This window comes from Trachurus trachurus, assembly GCF_905171665.1.
Source record: "Trachurus trachurus genome assembly, chromosome: 20".
NCBI lineage: Eukaryota > Metazoa > Chordata > Actinopteri > Carangiformes > Carangidae > Trachurus > Trachurus trachurus.
Window position 1 is genome coordinate 3348408 of NC_139911.1, and position 23702 is coordinate 3372109.

The 23702-nt window shown below is 42.8% G+C and overlaps 1 protein-coding gene across 1 annotated transcript in view; it reads right to left on the reverse strand.

The window, feature by feature from the left end:
* Positions 1–23702, reverse strand: part of sspo (SCO-spondin) — a gene marked incomplete at its 5' end in the record, with an annotated part of 128753 nt that overhangs the window by 1189 nt on the left and 103862 nt on the right. Inside the window, 9 exons of the mRNA XM_083995240.1 lie at positions 195–500; positions 4279–4429; positions 7603–7727; positions 8235–8295; positions 14278–14373; positions 16618–16892; positions 18013–18177; positions 19416–19462; positions 23412–23566. Coding sequence (XP_083851366.1) covers positions 478–500; positions 4279–4429; positions 7603–7727; positions 8235–8295; positions 14278–14373; positions 16618–16892; positions 18013–18177; positions 19416–19462; positions 23412–23566 — 1098 coding nt within the window. The 3' untranslated portion in view covers positions 195–477. The remainder of the gene's footprint in view (positions 1–194; positions 501–4278; positions 4430–7602; positions 7728–8234; positions 8296–14277; positions 14374–16617; positions 16893–18012; positions 18178–19415; positions 19463–23411; positions 23567–23702) is intronic.

A 23702-nucleotide genomic window follows, 5' to 3' on the forward strand; every position in this document is an offset into this window, starting at 1 on the left:
CATATTGTTTTATGTGAGTGCTTAGGCGCATGTAGTCCACTGGAGTGGACATGTCTGTAACTCTCTGAAAAAATCATGTTTGAAAAAAAATTGTATTTTAACTTTTTTTTCATGCCCTTAGAAGGATAAAAACACTTAAGAAAAAAATCTTGACTGAGGCTAACATAATTCATGCATCAGAGGGTTAACAAAACACATACATATAAACATTTATATATTTATATAAATGTAAAGCAGGTCTGACTTTATGTTTAAATCTATAAATACACAGTAGAAACGTCTGTACAGGCCGAAGAAGGAGAATATAAAGCTTCACTCTAGGATCAACAGTCATATGATGACTAAGACGACAGGACGACTCCAGAAAACCCTCCACGCTGGTCTTCAGTGTGCTCACACACACACACACTCACACACACACACACACATTCATTCACATTCACACACACACACACACACACATACACACTCGCTCCCTCAGCGTCTGGACAGGTCGCCTCCTGTGGAGCAGAGATACAGTCAGAGTGATGGCGTCGTAACGGCCGCCGGTGTTTTCTGTCATAACTTTTATAACACAGACACCAAACAGGAGAGAAACAGAAACCTGCTGCAGGACGGAGACAGAGATGGAGAGGCTGAGGAGGTTTTTATCTTCTCTCTCACATCTGAACTGAACCACCACAACCAGACACATTTTATTTATCTGAAGTGTATTTAAACTAGAAACGAAACGCTCTAAAATATCTTTTCTCAAGGTATACACTGCAACTGTTATGTATATTTATGTGCAATTTGTCTCTGTGACATTTGATCTTCTGACGACCAACATCTAATCAGTTCATCCTCTAGTCAAAGCCGACCTTTGGCCCACACATTCTGAAGGGGATTCCCATGTGGATATATTATTATATCACAGTCACAGGGTCAGTATCGTGTTTTGGGAGGTCACCGTGTGACTCCGGAGTTGGAGTTTACCTTGATAACCGAGTTGTTTTCGAGGTAAATTCATGCAAAACCTCATGGGATTTCTTGGTTTCCCTCATCAAACTCATCAAATATACATGCATTCATGCAAAACCGCTGATGCACGTTGCCTTCAGGGACAGTTTTTCATCAAGCAATCTCTGTATTTCCCTCTAAAACAACTCTGTGTGGTAACGTTGTGTTATTATCTCATAGCGTGGTGAATGTGCAGGTCACAACTTGTCCACCAGAGCGTTGTGGAGTTGTTGGATTGTGTTTTTGATGAGTTTGATGAGGGAAACCAAGAAATCTCATAATGAGCCTCCGTATCGTAGCTCTGAGCAGCTTGCGGCTCTGCTCCGCCGTTCTATAAATACACTTGCACTGACAATTAAAGGTAACGAACCTACTGCTGTGACTATAGGGATTATGGCAATGGGCCAATTTGCCAAAATGTTGAACTATCCCTTTAAATATATAAAATTCAAAAGTTCTTTGAGAAGCAGATGAAATGTAAGAACCAAAAGTTTAAAAGGCCTGCCCCCTTATTCAACCATAATGGCAAGAATTGCTGGGCAATCTTTGGTCTAGAAGTTGATTTTTTCTTTTATTACACTGTATTTTTGGGTAAAATAAATCCCAGTTGGACTTAAGGACCAGGACAACTATCTTTATAAAGTACTCCGAGCTGCGAGCAAGAAGGCCATTACACGGAAATGGCTGCAGACAAATCTGCCATGAAGGAACGACTGGATCACCATTGATAATGAAATACAATGCATGGAAAAACTCTCCCTAAGACACAAAGTACTGGGAAGGGCAGACTTCATATTCTTTGACATGTAACTCATTGTCAACCTGTCTGTTCACTTATATTCTCTATTTCTTGTTCTTTCTCTCTTTGTTTTTTGTTTCTTTTTTTATTGTTGGAAAAAAGAACTGAAAACTTAAATAAAAAGAAAGTTTCAACGAACCAATGTGAGGCTTGAGAAGCAGCATCAGAAGAAAGATGTGAAAACCTGCAGCGGCCGTTACTACGTTTGTGTGTGTGTGCGCAAGTGTGTGAGTGTGATGTCGTGCAAGATTGATTGCCGTAACAACCAAATCCGTCAGACGTGGTGTCCGTGGGAGTGTCGCGCTGGGAGGAACGGGGAGGGGGGGGGTTCTGTGTCGTATGTGTCTACATCCAATTAACTAACGCAATCAGGCACGTTGATGAATGGATTAACACGTAATTGCTTCAGAGGTGGGATCCTCAATTGAATTATTCATGCTGGGCAGAAAGGAGAATGTACTGTATGTTTCTCTGAGATTACAGCAGGCAAACGTGTGCACGGGTCTGTGTGTGTGTGTGTGTGTGTGTGTGTGTGTGTGTGTGTGTGTGTGTGTGTGTGTGTGTGTGTGTGTGGCACTGATGGAAAGTGACTGTAACTGTGTATTAGTGGAGAAGCAACAGGAGAAAAGAAATAAACGTGTCACCTGAACACCTGTTAAAGGCATAGTTCAACATTTTGGCAAATTGGCCCATTGCCATAATCGCTATAGTCATAGCAGTAGGTTCGTTACCTTTAATTGTCAGTGCAATTGTATTTTTAGGACGGCGGAGCAGAGCCGTGAGCTGCTCAGAGCTATGCTACGGAGGAGGCTAATGGGATTTCTTGGTTTCCCTCATCAAACTCATCAAATACACAATCCAACAACTCCACAACAACGCTCTGGTGGACAAGTTGTGACCTGCACATTCACCACGCTATGAGATAATAACACAACGTTACCACACAGAGTTGTTTTAGAGGGAAATTCATGCAAAACCGCTGATGCACGTTCCCGTCAGGGGCAGTTTTTCATCAAGCAGTCTCTGTATTTCCCTCTAAAACAACTCTGTCTGGTAACGTTGTGTTATTATCTCATAGCGTGGTGAATGTGCAGGTCACAACTTGTCCACCAGAGCGTTGTGGAGTTGTTGGATTGTGTATTTGATGAGTTTGATGAGGAAAACCAAGAAATCCCATGAGCCTCCGTAGCGTAGCTCTGAGCAGCTCACGGCTCTGCTCCACCATTCTAAAAACAGCTTGCACCAACAATTAAAGGTAACAAACCTACTGCTTTGACTATAGGGATTATGGCAATCGGCCAATTTGCCAAAATGTTGAACTATCCCTTTAACTGTGTCCCAGAGCCACTGCCACTAAGGATCTGACGTATATCCCAAGATGCACTGCACCCTGGGCCAGTGTTGTGTTACTGTAAAAACCAGAGAGGCTTTGGGAGAAAAAGTTGTATTGTATTATCATAGTTGCTAAGTAACAGGAGACTTTGTGATGCAGTGTGAACCGAAGCTGCACAATTAATCACCATGTAATCAATCATCATAAAATAACAATATGGCCAAGGTTAATATCCAAACCACAGGAGCTGCAAAAGCTTTTTTTTGACAAAGATAAAATGAGTCACAACAACATCGTTGGGTACTGTCAACGCTGTAAATGTTGCGTTGCTATGGAGAACAACAAAAATAATCAATTTTTAAGTGGAAAAATGACTCAAAAGTGAACGTTCGCTCTGAAATATAACACAATATCTGCTCATATAATCACTATTTTATTATTTTTACATATTGTGCAGCCTGCTGCTCTTGTATACAATATGTTTTTTTAGATTTATTTGTCACTTATTCTTTAGTTTACATTGTTGTGTGCAGGATTAACAGCAGCAGACCTGAACGATCTCTCCATCAAACACCTGCTGCAGCAGCAGTGATGCAACAACAACATTCAGCACACGAGTGGATGTCGTGAGTGTGATTTCGCAGCTCATTTGACACGGGGTCATTTTTAGTCCTTTACAGCTTCCTACTGTACATGGATCTTTGCTCTGTCTTCCCCCAGAACAATGAGATGTTTCATGTGGAGGCTGCGACACGTTGAACGCAGCTTTAAATCAGCCACAATGAGCTCAGTTATACGATGAGCAGTCGGCCGGTCATGTGAGAGCCAGTCGTGTTTTTTTTACTCTTTAATCATGTTGTGGATATTTCCAAGTAAAAGCACGACTTCAGTTAACTGTGTGTGTCTTATGATAACACATCTTTCTGCTCATAAATTATCATATAAATCTGTTTTCCCTGTTTGGAGACACATATGGGATTCTCCTGCTGCTCCTCTCTCCGTCTGCATGTAAACATATGTCATGTGCAAATATTTTTCCATATATTTAAATGGCCTCGGCTCTCGGGGGGCCGACACGATAACATGCACATGTAAATGAAAATGCGCCGTGCATGCATGGGCCTGGTGTCGTTTAATCTCTCCCCACCTTGGCAGCTGGTGCACTCGCAGCTGTGAATGACGGGCAGGACGACGGGCTCGCTCTCGCCGCTCTCGCACCGCAGGCTCAGGAAACGCACGGGGGTGTCGGGGTCCAGGCGGTAGCTGCAGCACTCACACACCGACTGGAGGTACGGCTCCTGAGTGGAGAGAAAGAGAGAGGGAGAGAGAGGGAGGTTAAATTAAAAGAGAAAGATAAGAGAAAAGAAGAGAGGAGGTGAAACGAGACCAATTAGGAGACTGGAAGAGGAGAAGGAGAGGGTGAAATTAGGAGGTTACAAGTCAATATGAGAGAGAAGAGGAAAAGGAAGGAAGAGAGGAGATAATAGAGATGTGTTTTTTTTTTTTTTAAAAAGGGGTACGCCAACATTTTTTTTCGTGTCTTACCTCACTCCCGAGTCCATGACCAGCAGATAGACACCATTCTTTCGACTGTGCGTGCAGTAACAAGGGAGATAGAGCCGTATCGCCCGTAATTAGCTTAACTCAAACGCTGGAAGTGTATGGGTAGTGTTAGCCTGCCTCCACCTAAAGTCGCTAATTAGCTTAGCTCAAACACTGGAAGTGTATGGGTAGTGTTAGCCTGACTCCTACCCGAGCTGAAATCAGCAGTCAGAAGCTGATTTAATTTTAGCTCTAAACTCTGTAAATATATCACTTTATCCACATTTCAAACATTTTTAGGTGAGAAAGTAGCCATTTAGATCAGCAGTGTGTCGTTAATTTGTCTAAATACCAGCTGTTTACAATTTTGTTCGGACAAATTCGGCGCTACTCAAGCTAGCCGTTGTGACCAACGCACTTCCGGTTGCTTTCACAAAATAAAACACCTGTTGCCCTTTACATACAGAAAACCATGACGATAGAATTTGTGCTTTTACTTTGAAACAGGAAGCTAACCTACCCTCGATGTAGCTAGCTTGAACCAAAATAAACCGTCTTAGCTTGAACCCTCCGTTTTGACCGATCTCGTCCCGTTAGCGGCATTTGACCGCTCAAGATGCCTTACCGGAGAGTTTTGTCAGCTCTGAGGCGAAGATCGGCCCGCCGGTTTCCGTTTAGAGTTGCTGAAGAGTTTCTCTGATGACTTTAGGTGGAGGCAGGCTAACACTACCTATACACTTCCAGTGTTTGAGCTAAGCTAATTAGCAACTTTAGGTGGAGGCAGGCTAACACTACCCATACACTTCCAGTGTTTGAGCTAAGCTAATTAGCGACTTTAGGTGGAGGCAGGCTAAAACTACCCATACACTTCCAGTGTTTGAGCTAAGCTAATTAGCAACTTTAGGTGGAGGCAGGCTAACACTACCTATACACTTCCAGTGTTTGAGCTAAGCTAATTACAGGCGATACGGCTCTATCTCCCTTGTTACTGCACGCACAGTCGAAAGGATGGTGTCTATCTGCTGGTCATGGACTCGGGAGTGAGGCAAGACACGAAAAAAAAAAAAATGTTGGCGTATCACTTTAAGGAGGTGGAAGAGAAACTGATGCAGGAAGAAAAACAAAACAGTAGCAGAGACTTTAAAGGAGAGAGAGGAGATGGATCCTGTGTTTTAACAGTGAATCAGAAATGTTTGACAAACACACAGAGAGCGACGCGGGAGGATTCGTGTCCATGTGATGATTCAAATCCAATATTCACTCCTCTCTTGTTTGTTTGTTTGTTTGTGTTTGTTCTTCATCAACACCTGAGGGAAATATCTGGAAACATCTGTCTCCTGCAGCAGCTGGATGAACCACAGCCAGGAGCACGTACGTGACCCCACAACAACCAGCTGTTTAATTTTCGGGGGAGGGGATCAGGTTTATTATTGAGGGTTTTTCTTCTTTATTCATTTGTTTGGTTTTTTTAAAGGGATACTTCACCCAAAATCGATAATTCACCAATCATCTACTCACCGTCATGCCAAGGAAGGGTTTGGAGAACTTTCAGAGTCATTAAAACGCTTTATTTTCATACAATGGCGGCGGATAGAGTTCACTTTTGAATCGTCCAAAACACACACTATGAAACATCCAGATACCTCCATACTGCTCGTCCGTACTGACCCAAGTGTCCTGAAGCCGCGGCATGAAAAAGTTGTTCGGAAAAACTTAATGTGATCTCTGTTTTTATCCTTGTTGTAGCAGTAGCTCCTATAGTGTGTCTCCAAACCTTTCCTGGGCATTACATGGCGGTGAGTAGAAAACTGGTGAATTATCGATTTTGGGTGAAGTATCCCTTTAAAATACAAAAAGCATCTTCGGTGCAGAGACAGAGTCTGAACTCATGTGTTCAATTAGTGCAGGAAAAGACCTGAAAGAGGAAAAAAACTCCAACGACACCTTCAACTTCTGTGAAAAATAGCAGCTATTAGAGCTTCACACACTCTGACTGGTCCACAGTGTGTGTGTGTGTGTGCGTATGTGTGTGTGTGTGTGTGCATGGATATTACTCCTGATCAATGAGATGGGAACTTCTCAGCGCTGCCAAGTCACTGGTTACCACGGTGCCCCCCCTCCTTGTTGCCACAGTAACAGGAGGTAATGACACATTTGGCTGAGCTGATGTTTTATTTTTACTAATCTCCCAGCGTGATGATGATGATGATGACTGACTCTATTTTTACTGTAGACGTATGGATGCCAAACAAGTCGCCATGGTGACGAGGTGATGATGAGCTCGCCGTCTTACGAGGATGAAAAGGAAAGAAAGGAAGAAAAAAAAACACAGAAACTAAACATGAACATGCACGTGAGCTCCGACGACGTCTATATTTAGCTCATCGGTGACTCGACTGATGAATTATGTAGCGGCAGCGTGTACCTGTCCCCCTCCTCGTGCCACGTGCTGCGATTACAGCTGTCAACAGCTGCAGCTCCACTGATCAGATAATCACGGCGCCTTGTTGTGGTTACGGAGCAGGTGTGCACCGAGCGTTTGACTTGATTTTGATTTTGTTTTTGCAAAAACACAGTTAACACCCGCATGCATGCACGCTGCTCGCTGGTTGGTTGGTTGGTCGGTCGGGGTCACGCTTCAGGAGGAAGACAGATGGGCAATTTGTCTGCACGGCCACAACCACAGCAGCAGCAGTAATCCTGATTGTGTCTTTTTTTCTGTGCACGTTGTCATTAACAACCCGCAGCTTTGTGAGGATTTAAAGTGGACGAAATTGTTCTGTTACTTTTTGCCACTTTGCATCGACACATTGGTGTTTTTTTTAAGTCTGACGGACACTTGTAATGATGTGAACGCTGCAGAAACAGCTCTGCCTGTAGTGATATTGTGTGTGTGTGTGTGTGTGTGTGTGTGTGTGTGTGTGTGTACCTCCAGGATGACGTCGGTCCTGGACAGACAGCGCCCCCTGCAGAAGCTGACCTCCACGTTGTCAAGCCGACAGTCTCCCTTGGTGATGTTCCTGACCTGCACGTAGCGACGGCACTCGGGCTCGCCTGGAGGGAGAACGACAGAGAGAGAAGGACAAAGTGGAGGGAGAAGGTGAATATGAAAAAACCAGAGGAGTTTTTCTTTCTTTCTTTTTATACTTTGAATGAAAACGAAGGAGGAGGAGAGAGACGGAGAGACGGAGAGTTTCTTCCGGAGAACACAGTGACATTGTCGTCTGACATTTCCTCCACTGGGAGAGCGATTAAAGCTCAGTAATGTAATCTCTCACTAATTGAGCTCTGCAGCGGTTGGTTATTAGCTTCCTATAAAATCAGATACAGAACAGTCAAACCTGATCATATGGTTCAACATGAAACCTCTGTGATGTTTATATGTTCATGATCATACTATATTTGCATTTAAAAGTCACTTATCTTCCTGATATTAAAGCTAAATTAAATGCAAACTGTTTTTCACTTGCACTTCTATTCTATTCTAAATAAACCGGTGATATAAATGTAATTTCTGGACTTTTTCTCGATGTGGATTTTGTGTTTCTGTGTTGCACCGACCTGGAAGTGGCTTCCTGCAGACCGGACAGCAGCTGCCTGGTTCCTCCACCTTCACCTCCCCCTGAGAGAGAGAGAGAGAGGACATGTTTCATTTATATAATAATATCTAAATCAGTCTAAATGATAAACTGTGTGTGTGATCGCAGCTCAGAAGGCAAATACAGTAACGCCACAATCAACAGGAAATAAATAGAGGAAATAAGAATATTTTCACCTACAAAACATAAAATGTCTCAGAAACAGAATAATTTGAAACATACAGTAACATGTCAGAAAAACCAGAACATCCCAGAACATCTTCATCCTACATACGACCTGTTGTGACACCAAACATCCCACTCACCTGTTTCATGTTCAGGCTGATCGGTGGTTATGAAAAACACAGAGTAAAATTTAGATATCTGGATTTAAAGAAGAACATCTACCAGTATACAGTATGACACATTTCTATGTAAATTACAGTTATTATCTATTTATTTTGCACAAACATATCATTTAAAACAGCATGGACAATCATCATGACTGGGATGTGCAAAGGGGAGGTATATATGAAACCCAAAAGGGCTTATATAAAAACCTCACCCACATATTCAAAAACCAAATTTCTTACAGTAATTTAGTAGACCTACTGTAGTATTAGAGAAAACATACAGAAACAAGAAGCCTGACATACTTTCTCCCCTGAGCAGCTCGATGTGTGTGTGGTTAGCTGGTATATATAACTTAAAGGCTGCAGTGTGTCGCAGTCACACAGGATGTTTACTTCGTCAGGTCATCTTACCAAACACCTCATAATGTGCACTAATAGCGCTGCCACAAAACCTATAACTGGGCCACCAGCTCTAGTTTACACCACGTGTATATTCTTTGTTGTTCCTTGTGGACGCCAGGAAGACTAGTTGGCTACTAAGGTACCAGCTAATGGGGATCCTTAATAAACAATTAATGATTTTTTTTTTTTTTTTTTTTTTACTTGAGACCAATCAGCCACAACATTAAAACTGGAGCTTTAAAGCAGAAGTAAGTGATATTTGTGTTAATATAAGTCTTAAATAGTTCTATCTTCCGACAGCAATCACTTCTATAGAGTGTTTGGTCTGAAACACGGGTCTGTCAGTCACTCTGCTCTGCTCTGAGCCGAGGAGAAAACTTTTCTTGTATCCTACAAGTTTTATCCAATGAGGAGAGAGAACGGCATGAAGGGGCAGTCCTCTCTGTGTGTGCAGCCAAGGGATGCGCGTGAATGTGGTGACGTAGGGACGAGGACCAATAGATCCATGACGAGGGCGGGGGCTGCTAACTCCATCGGCTGACAAGAAGTTATGGTGCGTTCAAGGAAACTCGTAACTCGTGTTTTTCCGACCGTGAAGTCGTACCAGTTCGATCTGGTACGAGTTCACGGGTCAGAAGTTACGAGTGGCCGTTATAGTGACTTTCACAGGTAAAACAGGTCGGAGAAACACGAGTGGGTTGCCTGGAACGCTACAAAGTTGAAGCTGTAATTCACGATTTCAAAAGCCTGCCTGGAACGCAGCATTAGCCAAAACGACCGGATCGCTTACTTCTGCTTTAAGTGTTGCAGCTGAACAACGGAGCAAAACTGACAAAGACTGAGAGTCCTGCTGGTTTCCAGTTGAGGTCTCTAACTGGGACATGAGATGATGATGATGATGATGAGAGGAGAGATAGATGAGGTATAAATACACATAAATATCCTGGTGCCGTCCTCCTGACACGAGAAGTGACGGAGTGATGAGAGGACGAAGAGAGAGAGATAGAGAGAGAAACTAAGTGAAGAGGAACAGAAACAGAAAGGAGGAGAAAAGTGAGACAGAGACCAAAAATAGAGAGAGAGAGGGAGGGAGAGAGGGAGGACGAGCAGCCAAAGAGTGAAACCACTGAGGAGGAGACGACGTCCAGAGAGAAGCAGGGTGTCCCGGACAGCAGCTGAGAATAGCTGCTGTTAGAGCGCACACACACACACACACACACACACACACACACACACACACACACACACACACACACACACACACACACACACACACACACACACACACACACACACACACACACACACACACACACACACACACACAGTTCACCCTGAGGACTTCTCTCCTCCCACTCCTCTCTCCGCCTGCAGCCTCCCCTCAGGGATGGAGGAGCCCACTCACTTAAAGGGTGGGAGGTCACCACGACGACCACTTTGAGAGGCCCTGAGTGTGTGTGTATTTGTGTGTATGTGTGTGTGTGTGTGTGTGTGTGTGTGTGTGTGTGTGTGTGTGTGTGTGTAATGTTGTGGTCATTTCAGAGAGAGAGAGAAAAAAAAAAAAAGCTTCACTTGGCATTTTAAACACTGTGTCCACAAGGAGGTCGGAGAATCTGAAATATGTCTGACACCAAGAAGAAGTGTGTGTGTGTGTGTGTGTGTGTGTGTGTGTGTGTGTCTGTGTGTGTGAGGAAAAACAAGCTGATAGCTTTTATCACCAGATATAATAATACAGACACGACCCCGACAGCAGCTCCGGTATATTTCACCCTGAGCAGCAGCAGCAGCAGCAGCAGCAGCAGCAGCAGCAGCAGCAGCAGCAGCAGCAGCAGCAGCAGCAGCAGCAGCAGCAGCGTGTTGTGAGATCTCAGCTCTTAAACAGTCGAGCCGAGTCGTTAAGAGTAAAAGCTGAGTCATGAATAACAGAGCGGCTCTGACAGTAACCAATTCTCGGCCTGTCAGCGAAGGGAACACGGTGCATTAAATGACCTTTTCATATTGGCTGGGGGATGAGGAGAGCTTCTCACCGAGGCATAACTTAGTGCAGCCGGGTGGGAGGAGGAGGGGGAGAGGGATTTGAGAATGTGAACACAAATAAGTTTATGTAGCTCCCACTGAGACACGAAGGACCTGAACGCACCGCAGGTGGAGAGAAAGTGGGCGGGGCCTCGGATGTAAGCAGGTTTTTATTTTATTTTTACCTCGACCTCGGTGCTAAAGATATAAAAAGTCGTGTTTTTACTGTGTCAAGGAGGAAACAGTCGACTTCTCTCCACAGAGGAGACGAAGAACAAAAACACATTTTCTCACTTACGTCCTGCGGATTTTACAGATGCAGGAAGTTTTTTCTTCCTCTCCAGAGTTTTACAGACTCAAAAGTTTGAATCTTTTAAAGCAGCGTTTTGTTTTTTCTTCCCTCTTTTGAAGAGGTAGAAAAAAAGATAATGTATGAAAAATGGAAAGTTCTGCTTCTTTCTCAGGAGATTTAGCATCTTTTAAAAAGACAGTGGAGTTTAATAGTTTTTCAATTAACATCTTTTAATTAAATAAATTAAGTGAGAAAGTGTTTTTTTTCCCCCTTTGAATATATATGATCGACCGTATTTATTGATTTTGTCTGTTTATATTCTTCTACCACTGTCAGGGGGTCAGGGTGGATGTTTTTCTTCACTGTTAAAAGATGCAAAATAAAGTTTTGTTTTTATTTACCCAGGTGGCTTGAGGAGGAGAAAACAAAAAAAAATCCACATTAAATATGAATTCATTCTTGTTGTAGAGGAAGATGTTTTAGTACCAAACAGAATTTACTCAGTTTTTAAATATAAATATCTCAACAGAGCTCAGCACAGTGACATCTGTGTCGTTACTGGATCTAAATGTTTATTTGTCTTGTATTTTGGTTTATTTCTACATTAACGACGACGATCACCTCAGTCTCACATTTAGAGGTTTGAACCATGATGTTCAAAAGTTCCTTTGTTTCTAGCAGAACTTGTTTCCTGATTGTTTTAGGACTTTGTCATAAATCGTAGAGCAGGATGTGTCACAACTATTGATCCTGTAGATCGTGACTAGTTTCTCCTCCGGTGTCTCTGCAGAGCTGCAGCCGGTCGGAGTTTATCTGGGACCAAACGTTTCCACCTGTGACGGACGGACGACACAAAAGCCGATTCATATTTTATGTGGAGTTTATTTTCTCCCTCCTCTGCCTCTGGTCATACACTGTGCATCCATAATTGACTGTTCAGGTCACCGTTTACCACCCGCTGCATTGTTCTGTCGAGTGGCTGCAACAACATAAAAACTTTCGGCCACAGAAGAAACTACATCCTGTTTATGGTGCCAGTCATTTCAGCTTTGGAGTTGATGCACTATGGATGAAGTCTGTGTCTGTTTGTGTCTCTCTGGCGTTAGAGCAGAGAAAGTTCAGGCCTGTGGGAGGGAACGGACAGGCAGGTATCGATCTGCTGCAGCCAGAGACCTGCAGAGAACATCCCACACATCCTGAGGGGGAGAGCAGAGCGTCTATAACACCTCGCGCAGAGTAATTGAGATGTTTGTGACCGACCGGAGAGTCGGTGTGTGTGAACTGCAGCACCTCAGGGAAACAAAACAGCAGCGGCTCAATGGACTGATGAGTGAGGAGAGTGAGCGTAACTCTATGAGAACAATCAGACTCAAAGAGACGAGGTTTTATGGTTCAGACGCTGCTCATACAGTGAAATATCTTAATGTTTCAGGTTAACTACAAACACATCGTCCTGTTTAGTTCAACACCAGATCACAATACGGTATAATAAACTATATAAAATGGTATTTGGAGGGTAAAGTTTTGGATCTAGGTTTAGATTAGAGTTCAGATTTCATGTTATGATCTCATATTAGATCTCTGCAGGCAGAATTAAAGTCATAAAATGTTCATTGTACATGACACTGAGTACATGAGTCATGAATTAGTGTATTTGGTCTCTAAACATCGTTCTCTAATGAAAAGATCCTCACAGGGATTCCCAAACTGTGGCTCACAAGCTGCCGCTGTGACATGAAAAGGGTAAAGGCAGCGGCACAGTGTTATATTTTACTAATAACAGGGTTTCCCTGCCTATCTAAAGGGGCGCTTGTGCTCGTTTTTTCTCTGCTTCTCCCTCCGGTGTTGGTTCAGATCCCGGTTCCCCCTCGGGCTGCGTCTCTCCGACTGTTTCAGGAGCGCTGACTTGTATCATCACAGATGATGATGTCCTTTGATTTTCAGCCTTCTTTCATATTTAATAGAGCGCGGTGTGGACGTGTGGTATGAGGGAAGCCTTTGCCTTTTTTTTTCATGTTCCGAGCATTGGGCAGGAATTTTCTAAAAAGTTTTGGGAACCGCTGCTCTAGAAGTTAAACAGGAACTGATGTGTGCAAAATGCAAAAAAGGATCTAAAAGGGACAACGATGAGTTTTGGAAAAGCGAAGTGTTTTCACACTACATTTATGAGCCTCCGCACCGTGAAATTCTTTGACCGGCGCAAGACGGACTCATGTTTTCATTCATCAAGAATTAAAGTCAGAGGTTGGAAGACGATCACATACCGTCGTAGTTGCGACCATAAACGACGATTCGGCGGCGTTATTCTCATGACTCGCCACAAAACCGAAAGTAAGGAAATGCTGGTCGGCTCGACCAGCATTTCCGCCACCACTAATAATAACAAAATAACGATAGAGACAAAACAATATATTTATCGAAAATGGGCCCATTAACAAGTGGTAACGTAGATTCATCCACATTAATATGAGACTTTTTTATTGTCACAGAATTTTTCGTTCTGCCGATGGAGAAACTCCTCGTTGTCCCTTTAAATATGGAAGTCAGACAAAAAACAATTGCTCCATGTCGGAACAAAGATATTTGTTGAGAAAAAACATAAACAACATGAGAGGAGGAATGGATAGGTGAACATGGGGAGTATGGACTGTCTGTTCTATAGAGAGTTGGAGGTAAGTGTTGTGATATTTATTCCGACTGACAGCAGAGAAATTAAAACGTAGGTAACAGAGCTGCGTGTATTGTAATAACCTGACATCCTGACTGTGTGTTATTTATCTGGTCGGCTGCAGGTCGTCGTGTCTTTGAAGAGGTCAGACTCAGTGAGTGGTGTTAGATCTGTCTCTGATCAGCAGCTTTACACACCGACTTTAAGCGTTAACATCGTGTCGTCTCGCTGCAGCTTTACACAGTCAGGTTAGGAGATGTGTTATTATGTCGGCATGTGTGTGTGTGTGTCTCACCTCTTCACAGTGAAGTGGAGGACACCTCAGCTGGCACAGTTTCTTCCCGTTGACACAGCGGCACGACGAGCAGCCCTCCTCCCACTCTGATCCTGCCTGGCTCACACACACACATGCACACACACAGACACACAAACGATATTCATAGTCACTTTCCAGACTCCTAAAACACAGGTGCTGTCATCGAGCTTCAGCAGCTTGTTCTTATTATCGTTTCCTTCATGCACGTTCACATTAAAACTCAGGATCAGTTTCCTCTAAAGTCCTGCAGGGCTGGTTACTCTGCAGAAACTAGAACACACAGATACAATTTTACACACACACAACCACACACACAATTATTATTATTATTATTATTATTATTATATATTCTGAGTCTGTGTTAGCTTTGGGAATCATTAGCAGTGCTTTTACCCGTATAAAATCACCCACTTGGGAGTTGCCTTTGTTGCTCACACTGAACCGTTTGGCAAAATAATCACGAGGCGGTTGATTAGAAAATCGTAGAAAGTCTTTATATGGACATTAGTCATCTGCAGCCGACACACACACACACACACACACACACACACACACACACACACACACACACACACACACACACACACACACACAACACACACACACACGGAGAGAGAGGAGGACTGAGGGAGAATGAAGAGGATGAAGAGACTTATAAGTCCTGTAAAGAAAGTAGAGGAGACGTGGAGAGCGACGAGGAAACAAGGAGCCGATGAAACGAGGGAGCGACAGGTCCGACGAGGGGTTGGGAGGGGGGTTACGACCTCTTGTCAGTGTGATTAATTCTTATAATCCCATAATATCCCCTCCCTCATTAATAATTCCTGGCAGGCTTGCCCGGACTTCTTTCTACGGCACTTCCTGCATAATTGATGCGGCCGAGGGGTTGGAGAGGCTTAGTGGTGTAATGTGGCCCGAGGGGCACGTCACTCATCTTCTAATAGGAGTAAATAACACAATGGGAGTGAATGGGAGAGAGGGAACGTAAACAAGCACAAAGAGGAGGCCGGGGCAGGGCAGCAGATGTCAGGTGGTTACCTACATACCTACCTGCGGCATGCAAACATATGGGAACCGCTGATCCAAATGTCTGTTAATGTGAAACAGTCCAGCAAGTGGAAGATGAAATTATCTCCAAAAGGCTTAAAGTTAAACTTTTTTTCAATATTTGAATCAATATCAGTGTATTATTTTAGTTTTCTACAGTTTCAGAGTGAAAAAGGGAAACAAAGCAGCAGCCTGCAGAAGAACAGGAAACCCAGGAGACTTGAGCTCTCAGAGAACTTTGACCAAGGTATCAGACAAGATATTCACTATTTACAAGCTGTAATAGTTTCCAAAGGGGGGCTACTAGCTACTAGGGATGCACCTGAACCTGAATACGTTATTCAGAAGTACACAAATAATGTTTTGATCCAGAATAGTTTTTCTGTCTGAAGTTTCTCCTCATTATTTGGGAGCTTTTTTCTAAAGAAAGCGTTTGGATGCATGTTTTGAGCATGATTTTGAGCCAACTACAAGAGATTAAAACAAAACGGAAGTAAAAAAAAACATGTTGGTGCAGGTTTTTAGCCAATCACATCCATGCACAAGACATTGCCACAGTTTGTGCTTACGTAATCGCAGAGGAGCAACAGCACATGACCAGGTGACTCTGGTTCACACTCCAACACAGTAGGTGGCGCTAATGCACCTTAACGGGAAAAGAAGCGGCTATAAAACGGTGGATACATTTTTTGAGTGTCACAACAACCCGGCGAAACGATTTGTTTTACCAGAATATGATCCATTCAGTCCGATTACGTTTGGACAGTCTACAAGAACTTAATTAAATTATTTTATTCCCTTTTTAGGCGATAGCTACAGCGGAAGTTAGCCGGCTAGTTCAGTGAAAGTCTCTAGTGTGCCCACGTCCTGTTTCTTCCCAAATACGAATAACAAATCCAAAGTTTCTTTAAAAACCCTGAATCCGAACTCGAATACAAATAGTGCACTGGCAGCAAAAGTTAGTACCTAGTAGGGGTGTACAGCCCTAGGTACTAATCTTTGCTGTAGGCCCTTTTCCTTCTCTGTCAGTTTATACATTTGTAAAAGGTGGAAAATAAAAAAAACAAAATATATTGTTTAAAATGTAAAGGGAAGAATCTGTAACTTTATGTCTTGTGGAGATCATTTCATCTTTGACTTTGGCTTTAACTGTTCACATTAACAGACATTTTTGACCAGGGGCGCCCAAACTTTTGCATGATGCCACTGTACGTGTGTGTGTGTGTGTGTGTGTGTGTGTGTGTGTGTGTGTGTGTGTGTGTGTGTGTGTACCTGTCGTAGGACGCCCTGGTCGCTGCAGGGGCAGAGGGCGGGGATCACACAGCTGCCCTCCGTGTCGCGGTACAGCCCGTCCTGACACACGCAGCCCTGCACGGAGCGACTGCAGTTCACAGCAGCAGAGGAGGAGGAGGAGGAGGAGGAGGAGGAGGAGGAGGAGGAGGAGGAAGAGTAAATGTCCTGACAGCTCCTCTCACACAGCGGCACCTCCACCTCCTCCGTCTCACCCCTCCCTGCCCCCCTCCTCCACTGCTCCCCCTCGGGGCAGGCTGAAGAGGAGGAGGAGGAGGAGGAGGAAGAGGAGGAGGAGGAGGAGGAAGAGAAGGACAGGTGAGAGATGGTGGGATGATAAAAGGTGGGGGAAATTGAAAAAATGGAGATGATTGGATGATGAATTGGAGGGAGAGGGGGAGTGAGAAGGAGGTGTGGACAGAAGATCTGTGCATTAGGAGCTTTAATATAAATCATCATGACACTTTATATATATATATTTTTTTTTTTCACCTCCTGCTGTGACATTTAACACTTTAAAAGACTTTGATCTCACAGACTGCACTGCACTAAGACAGGAACTAAACCCAGTATCTACAGTAACACCACCTCGCTGACATTTACTCATTTACATATTTTTATTTTCTGCTACTTTCTACTCCACAATATTTATGTTGTGGCAGCTTCGGTTACTGGTTACTTTAAAATATGTTGCCCAGTATATAATATAATCAGCTTTATTATGACAAATAGTTCAGAAAATAATTCACTTTTCAGGTATGTGTGAGTTGTTGCAGCTCCACTAAATAGAGGTTTTGGTCATTTTATGTGATAATGTCAAGAAATAGCCAAGAAATAACAAGTAATTGCGTCATAATGTCTAGAAATAGCCTATAAATAACAGTCAATTTCATAGAAATGTTGAGAAATAAAGCCAAGACATAACGATTGATTGTGCAGAAATAGCCCAGAAATAACAGTCAATTGCAAAGGACTTGGTGGAGAAAAATTCAAAGCATGAAAAGCATGTGTAATGACATTGATTGTTATTTCTTGGCTATTTCTCGACATTATCACATAATTAGCAGCCTGTAAATTAAATGTTTATCAATTTACAGATTAATTTGCAGATTTTCCAATGTTTTGTCTGACTTTATTTCCTGTTAATCATGTTATGAAGCCACAACCTGTTGATTAGAAACCACTGTGCTATTAAAGACAACAGTAAAGAGTAAATACTGTATAAATTCAACTTACTTCAGTAGGATTTTAGATGCAAATGAAGTCTTGTAATGTTTTTAATTCACTTTAAAAATCCAATTTGTTGCATTAGTATATAACATAAATAAGAGACCTACATGGTTCTTTCACTACTTTCTATCCTGTGTCTGCACTCACCACAGTCGGGGGCCGTGCAGGCTGTGGAGCGGTGGTCGAGGCCGTCACACGGGGCCCCTCGGTACCGACGGGGCTGCAGCACCGACCTGCTGGAGCTCTGGAGCCCAGAACCACAGCTGGCCGAGCAGGGAGTCCACTGGGACCAGCTGGACCACGTACAGTCGACTGCAGGAGGAGGAGGAGGAGGAAGACGTCAGAGGAATATAAACCAACACTCACACTCTTCTTATACAGTATTTTCATTTTCCTTTGCAGCAGGAAGAAAATGTGCGGGGTATAGGTTTATATTAAAGCCATTTCTTTAGGTCAAACATCCACTGGGAGTGATCCTGAAACAGTAAAATCCCCTAAACTCCACAAAAATAAAATACATTTTAAAATAAAGGTTTGGTTTCAGAGTTTGAAAATAAAGTTAGAAAGGTAAAAAGACACCAGGGAGTAGTTACAGTAAATCCAACACCACCTACAAGGGAGGATTGGCACAGAATAATTCTGGCGATAATTACTGTAAAATGGAAAAGCTGACCTATCGTTCAAGAATCCAAAAGGATGCATTTGACCAAATTTGGGAAAAATTGATTGAATTCATGACCCCAAAACTTCTTCTTGATGAAAATAACAGTTCCCTCATTTAAATGTACATAGTTGACATTTTAATGATTGTTAGACTGATGAGGTAGAAAACCGCAATTATACAGATTGTAAGCAGAAGAGAGAGTATATTTGTGTTTTGTGTGTAAAATTGCTAAACTTTTCATATCTGGTGGAGTATGGACATGTTTCTAGGAAAGTGAATATGGAGGCTGATGAAGGACCCAGAGGACTGTCCTTTACCACACAAACTGCAACTTTTAGAGACTTGTGTTGTTCACCTGTGTGCATAAATGTTGGGGAAAAAAGAAAAACTGGAAAAAGACTATAGAAAAGACCAAATCTGTATTTTTTTTACTGACGGGTTTGTTTGAAAATGCCTTTTCGAAACAAAATAGAAAAAGAAAGAAAGAAAAAAGGTGAGAAAAAAGCCACCGAGATAAATAAAACGTAACAAAAAGGTTCATCATGATCAGAGGTTGTAGTGGACAAAACTAAATAAATAAAAGGAACACTCAGGAGTTTCCTGTTGAACTCTGGGTAACAGATGAAACATCACAGAGGATGTGGGTCATGGTTCAACTTCTCTTCTCTCTCTCGTTAGCTCGTGTTTAGGACACAGAAAGCTGCTGCAGCCTGTGATCGATGCGACTGTCACTCAGTTATTTGAGCCAACTGCCGCCGCAGCTGTTACCGACTAAACTATATAGATAGTTTGACGTCTCCATCGGTTCGGCCACAGATTATTATTATTGCTGCTTTTAAAAAGTCACAGAGGCCACAGAGACGAGACGTGACGGAGCTTCACTCACCGTCACAGAGCTCCGAGGTGCAGTTGAACGCTCCACCTGCACACACACTGCAGACAGAGATCAACAGATTATTATATTACTGAACACACACCACAGTATGAAGTATGAAACCACAGGAGAAGAAGATGAAATGACTTACGACACGTCTGCAGCGTGTCAGATGATCTGCTACAGTCGATATCACGGAGACGTTGAAATCCAACTCTCAAACACTTAAGACTCAAACATTAACTCAATTTCAAAATATCAATGTCACATTAATTGGTGATAGCTTTCGTCATAAATAAACCAGACTGAGATCAACCTGAGAGTGTTGTTGTTGTTTCTCTCATGGATACTTTGTTATGTCTGTGTGTTTATTTTGGTAAAACTAAACTGGACGGTTTTCACACGACTTTAAATTTGTTCTTCCTTCTTCTCCTGAGAGACGAGATGTTCAACTCATAAAACAAAAACCTCTTCTTCAAAAATTCAGTAGCAAAGCGGAAAATAATGTGTCACTGCTGCAGAGGAACAAAACAGGAATATGGACTTCTCTGAACCCCTGAAGTGTATCTTGGGATATGTTTGTCTGATCCTTAGTGGCAGCGGCTCTGGGACACAGTTAAAGGGATAGTTCGACATTCTGGCAAATTGGCCCATTGCCATAATCTCTATAGTTTTAGCAGTAGGTTTGTTACGGAGGCTCATGGGATTTCTTGGTTTCCCTCATCAAATACACAATCCAACAACTCCACAACGCTCTGGTGGACAAGTTTTGACCTGCACATTCACCACGCTATGAGATAATAATGAGAAGGAGTTGTTTTCTAGGTAAATTCATGCAAAACCGCTGATGCAGGTTCCTGTCGGGGGCAGTTTTTCATCAACAGTCTCTGCATTTGCCTCTAAAACAAGTCTGTGTGGTAACGTTGTGTTATTATCTCATAGCGTGGTGAATGTGCAGGTCACAACTTGTCCACCAGAGCGTTTTGGAGTTGTTGGATTGTGTATTTGATGAGTTTGATGAGTTTGAAACCAAGAAATACCATGAGCCTCCGTAGCGTAGCTCTGAGCAGCTCACGGCTCTGCTCCGCCGTTCTAAAAATAGCTTGCACCGACAATTAAAGGTAATGAACCTACTCTTAAAACTATAGGGATTATGGCAATGGGCCAATTTGCCAAAATGTTGCACTATCCCTTTAACTAACTGGTAGTGTCATGGCTGAACAATAATAATTTTGCTTTTAGAGTTTTTATTTAGATTAAAATGATGCATGTGGCACTTGGTTTGAAGTGAGCAGAGGTATTTCAGTGATTGTAAAGTCGTGTGACTCAGAAAACTAACCTGAAAGAGATTAATGACTGTCTGGTTTAAAATAAACAGGAGATAAAAAATAAATAAAATAAAAGCAGCAGTTGTGGTTGCGTACTGTATGAAAACTGATGTTAAGTAAAAGAGTAAGATTAACGACCGGCTCAAACCAGCAGAGACAGGTCGTGCTCCTATAATTTATTTCATTAAAAACATATTCTAAAGATATTGCATGAGGCACACACACATGATGCTGATCTCAACGAATCGATGCAGAAGGGAGCATCACACACACACACACACCTACGATGATTAATCACAAGGTAAATTATTGTCTGTTTCTTGTGGACGTTTAATCTACTCTCAATAACAGCAGCGAGCGCCGGGGAGGACACTCAGATTGATGAAGAAACGCAGCCGCTGCTTTAACAAAGGGAGGAATGAACAGGTGCATTAATATGCAGGAGGAACAAACGACACAGAGGAGGAAAATATAAAACACAAACTCTGAAGCACCTGACTGTAAACGACTCAATAAAATATATTTAAATGAGTTCGGCGGACACAGAGTGAAAGTCAGGTGCAAGGTCACTGACTCTAACTCGCTGCTTATTAAAAAAAATGCATTTTTTCCTTTTGCTCTCAGCTCTGTCTCCATGCAGAGTTTCATTTCAGTTTCTCGTTTCTCCTCCCCACCCACCCCCTCCCTCCTTCCTTTTCAATATCATCTCTTTCTCTTTTTCTTTTTATTCTGACAAAAGCCCACATGTTCAAAGAAACTGCATGAACCTCAGTAAATCCGGTCGGACGCGACAACGCGTGGTCGACCATGTTTGTCATATCTGCTCCTAAATGTATAAAGGATTAGAGCCGCGCTCCCAGAATCAGTTCCTCTGCTTCGATTCAGAGAGTCGGGATTTTCTGATGCACAAATAAAACATTTTCCTCTCTCTCTCACACACAGACACACAACAGAGCTGCTCTGGAGGAACGAAAGCTCCTGCTGCCTGAATCTGGACGACACGAGCAGCAGCAGCAGCACACAGTTTGGTGCACAACAGTAGGATCATAACGGGATTATATCGATTAATTTGAGTTAAAGATGAACTCTCCAGGTCTGGTCTCTTCTCCTCTGTGTCTCTAACCCTCCTCTCCTCCATGTGCATTTTGTTTTCAATGAGAAATCAATCCATGGAGCGGTGGATAAGGTTATTTATCATCTACCATGTTACCATGTGTATATCTGTGTAGTCTTATCTGTCATAAACAAGAGGTTACAGGTTACGGGTTAGCGCGTTACGTTTGTGTGGTGGTGTCGCCATGGAGACGAGAGCTGGGACACCGGGTCGGAGGCTCTGATCTTATAAGGTTGGTTTTCAGCCAAGAGACATTTATTTATTTAACCAGCACTATTACTTTGAAGCTGTTTAATTAAAGGGATGGTTCACCCAAAATTCAAATTTCACTCATTGTCTACTCCCCCTCATGTGGACTAAGGGCTGGGAGAAGTTTCAGAGTCCTCCGTGGCTTCTCTGAGTTACAGGGGGTCTCGGCGTAGCAGTGCATGTCCATATAACGGTTGCAAATGGATACCAACTGTCTTCGTAACAAAAAGACACACCAAAAAACATCCAAATACCTCCATGCTGCTCGTATGTAATGTCCGTCTTGTATTGAAGCCCCGACATGAGAAATTGTTCCGAAAAAAATTAAATAAGTCTATATTTCAAGCTTGTTTGTAGCGGAAGCTCCCAGTGTCTCAGTTCACAGCTCTGCCTGTGTAAGTGCAAATCTCGTGTGATTTGCACTGACCGGCGGAACAATTTCTCATGTCAGGGCTTCAATACAAGAGGGACATTACAGACGAGCAGTATGGAGGTATTTGGATGTTTTTTGGTGTGTCTTTTTGAACGAAGAAAAGTGAGCACCATTCACAACCATTATATGGACAAATATAAATATATAAATGCTGCGCGGACCCCCCCGTAACTCAGAGAAGGCACCGAGGACTCTGAAACTTCTCACAGCACTTAGTTGACATGAGGGTGAGTAGATAATGAGTGAAATTTGAATTTTGGGTGAACTATCCCTTTAAGGTCAATACGTAGTATAGTTTAGGTAAATATTTTGCATAGTTCCTCTTAAATACTTTAGAAAGATATTTATAATGGCTTCTGTACTTTGTATTAACACAGTTCTCTTCAGAGCTAATAAGTGTCTCGTGGTGTTTTTAGCATCTGATCTGGATCAAACCACTGTCACTGTGAAGTCTGAAAAAGTCTGTGGCGACTAAAAGCAGCAGCAGCTTCTGACTGTATGTGGTTAGTGGTGGTAACTCACACATCAAAAGATACAGAGACTGAATATAAATATAAAGTCTGACATTTGTAGTTGGTTTTAAAGGGGAAAATGGATTAAAATCAGAAATAGGTTTTGAAAAAAATGTGTTATCGCCCAGATCTACCACAGACTTAACCACTTTCATCACGTTCTCACCCCGTAAACTATAAAGACATTGTATTTGTGTCATATTTACCTGTGTGAACTCTAGTGATCAGTTCCCATGCCACTGAAAACCTGCGTACCACAGACTCTCATATACAACAGCAGCCATGTTGGTTACATCATTCACTGAACTGATGAACCCGTGTGTAGTGTGTGTGTGTAGTGTGTGTGTGTGTAGTGTGTGTGCAGTGTGTTACCAGGTGTTGCAGAGGTGCTGGACGACGGCTCCCGGTGGCAGCAGAGCGTCGTCGGTCTCCACGCCGCTGAAGTTGAAGCTCTGGTAACCGTCCGGCAGAGAGAGCGCCGAACAGGGACAGTCGTCGTGGGACACACACGAGCCTCCATACATCACCTGAGAGGGACGCAGAGTCAGACACACACACACACACACACACAGACATTGCTACGTTTTACTTGAGCACTGTAGCACTTTATTACATTGTATGTGTTTGGTTTCGTTGTGTTTCTCAATCCATCTTAGCACAACT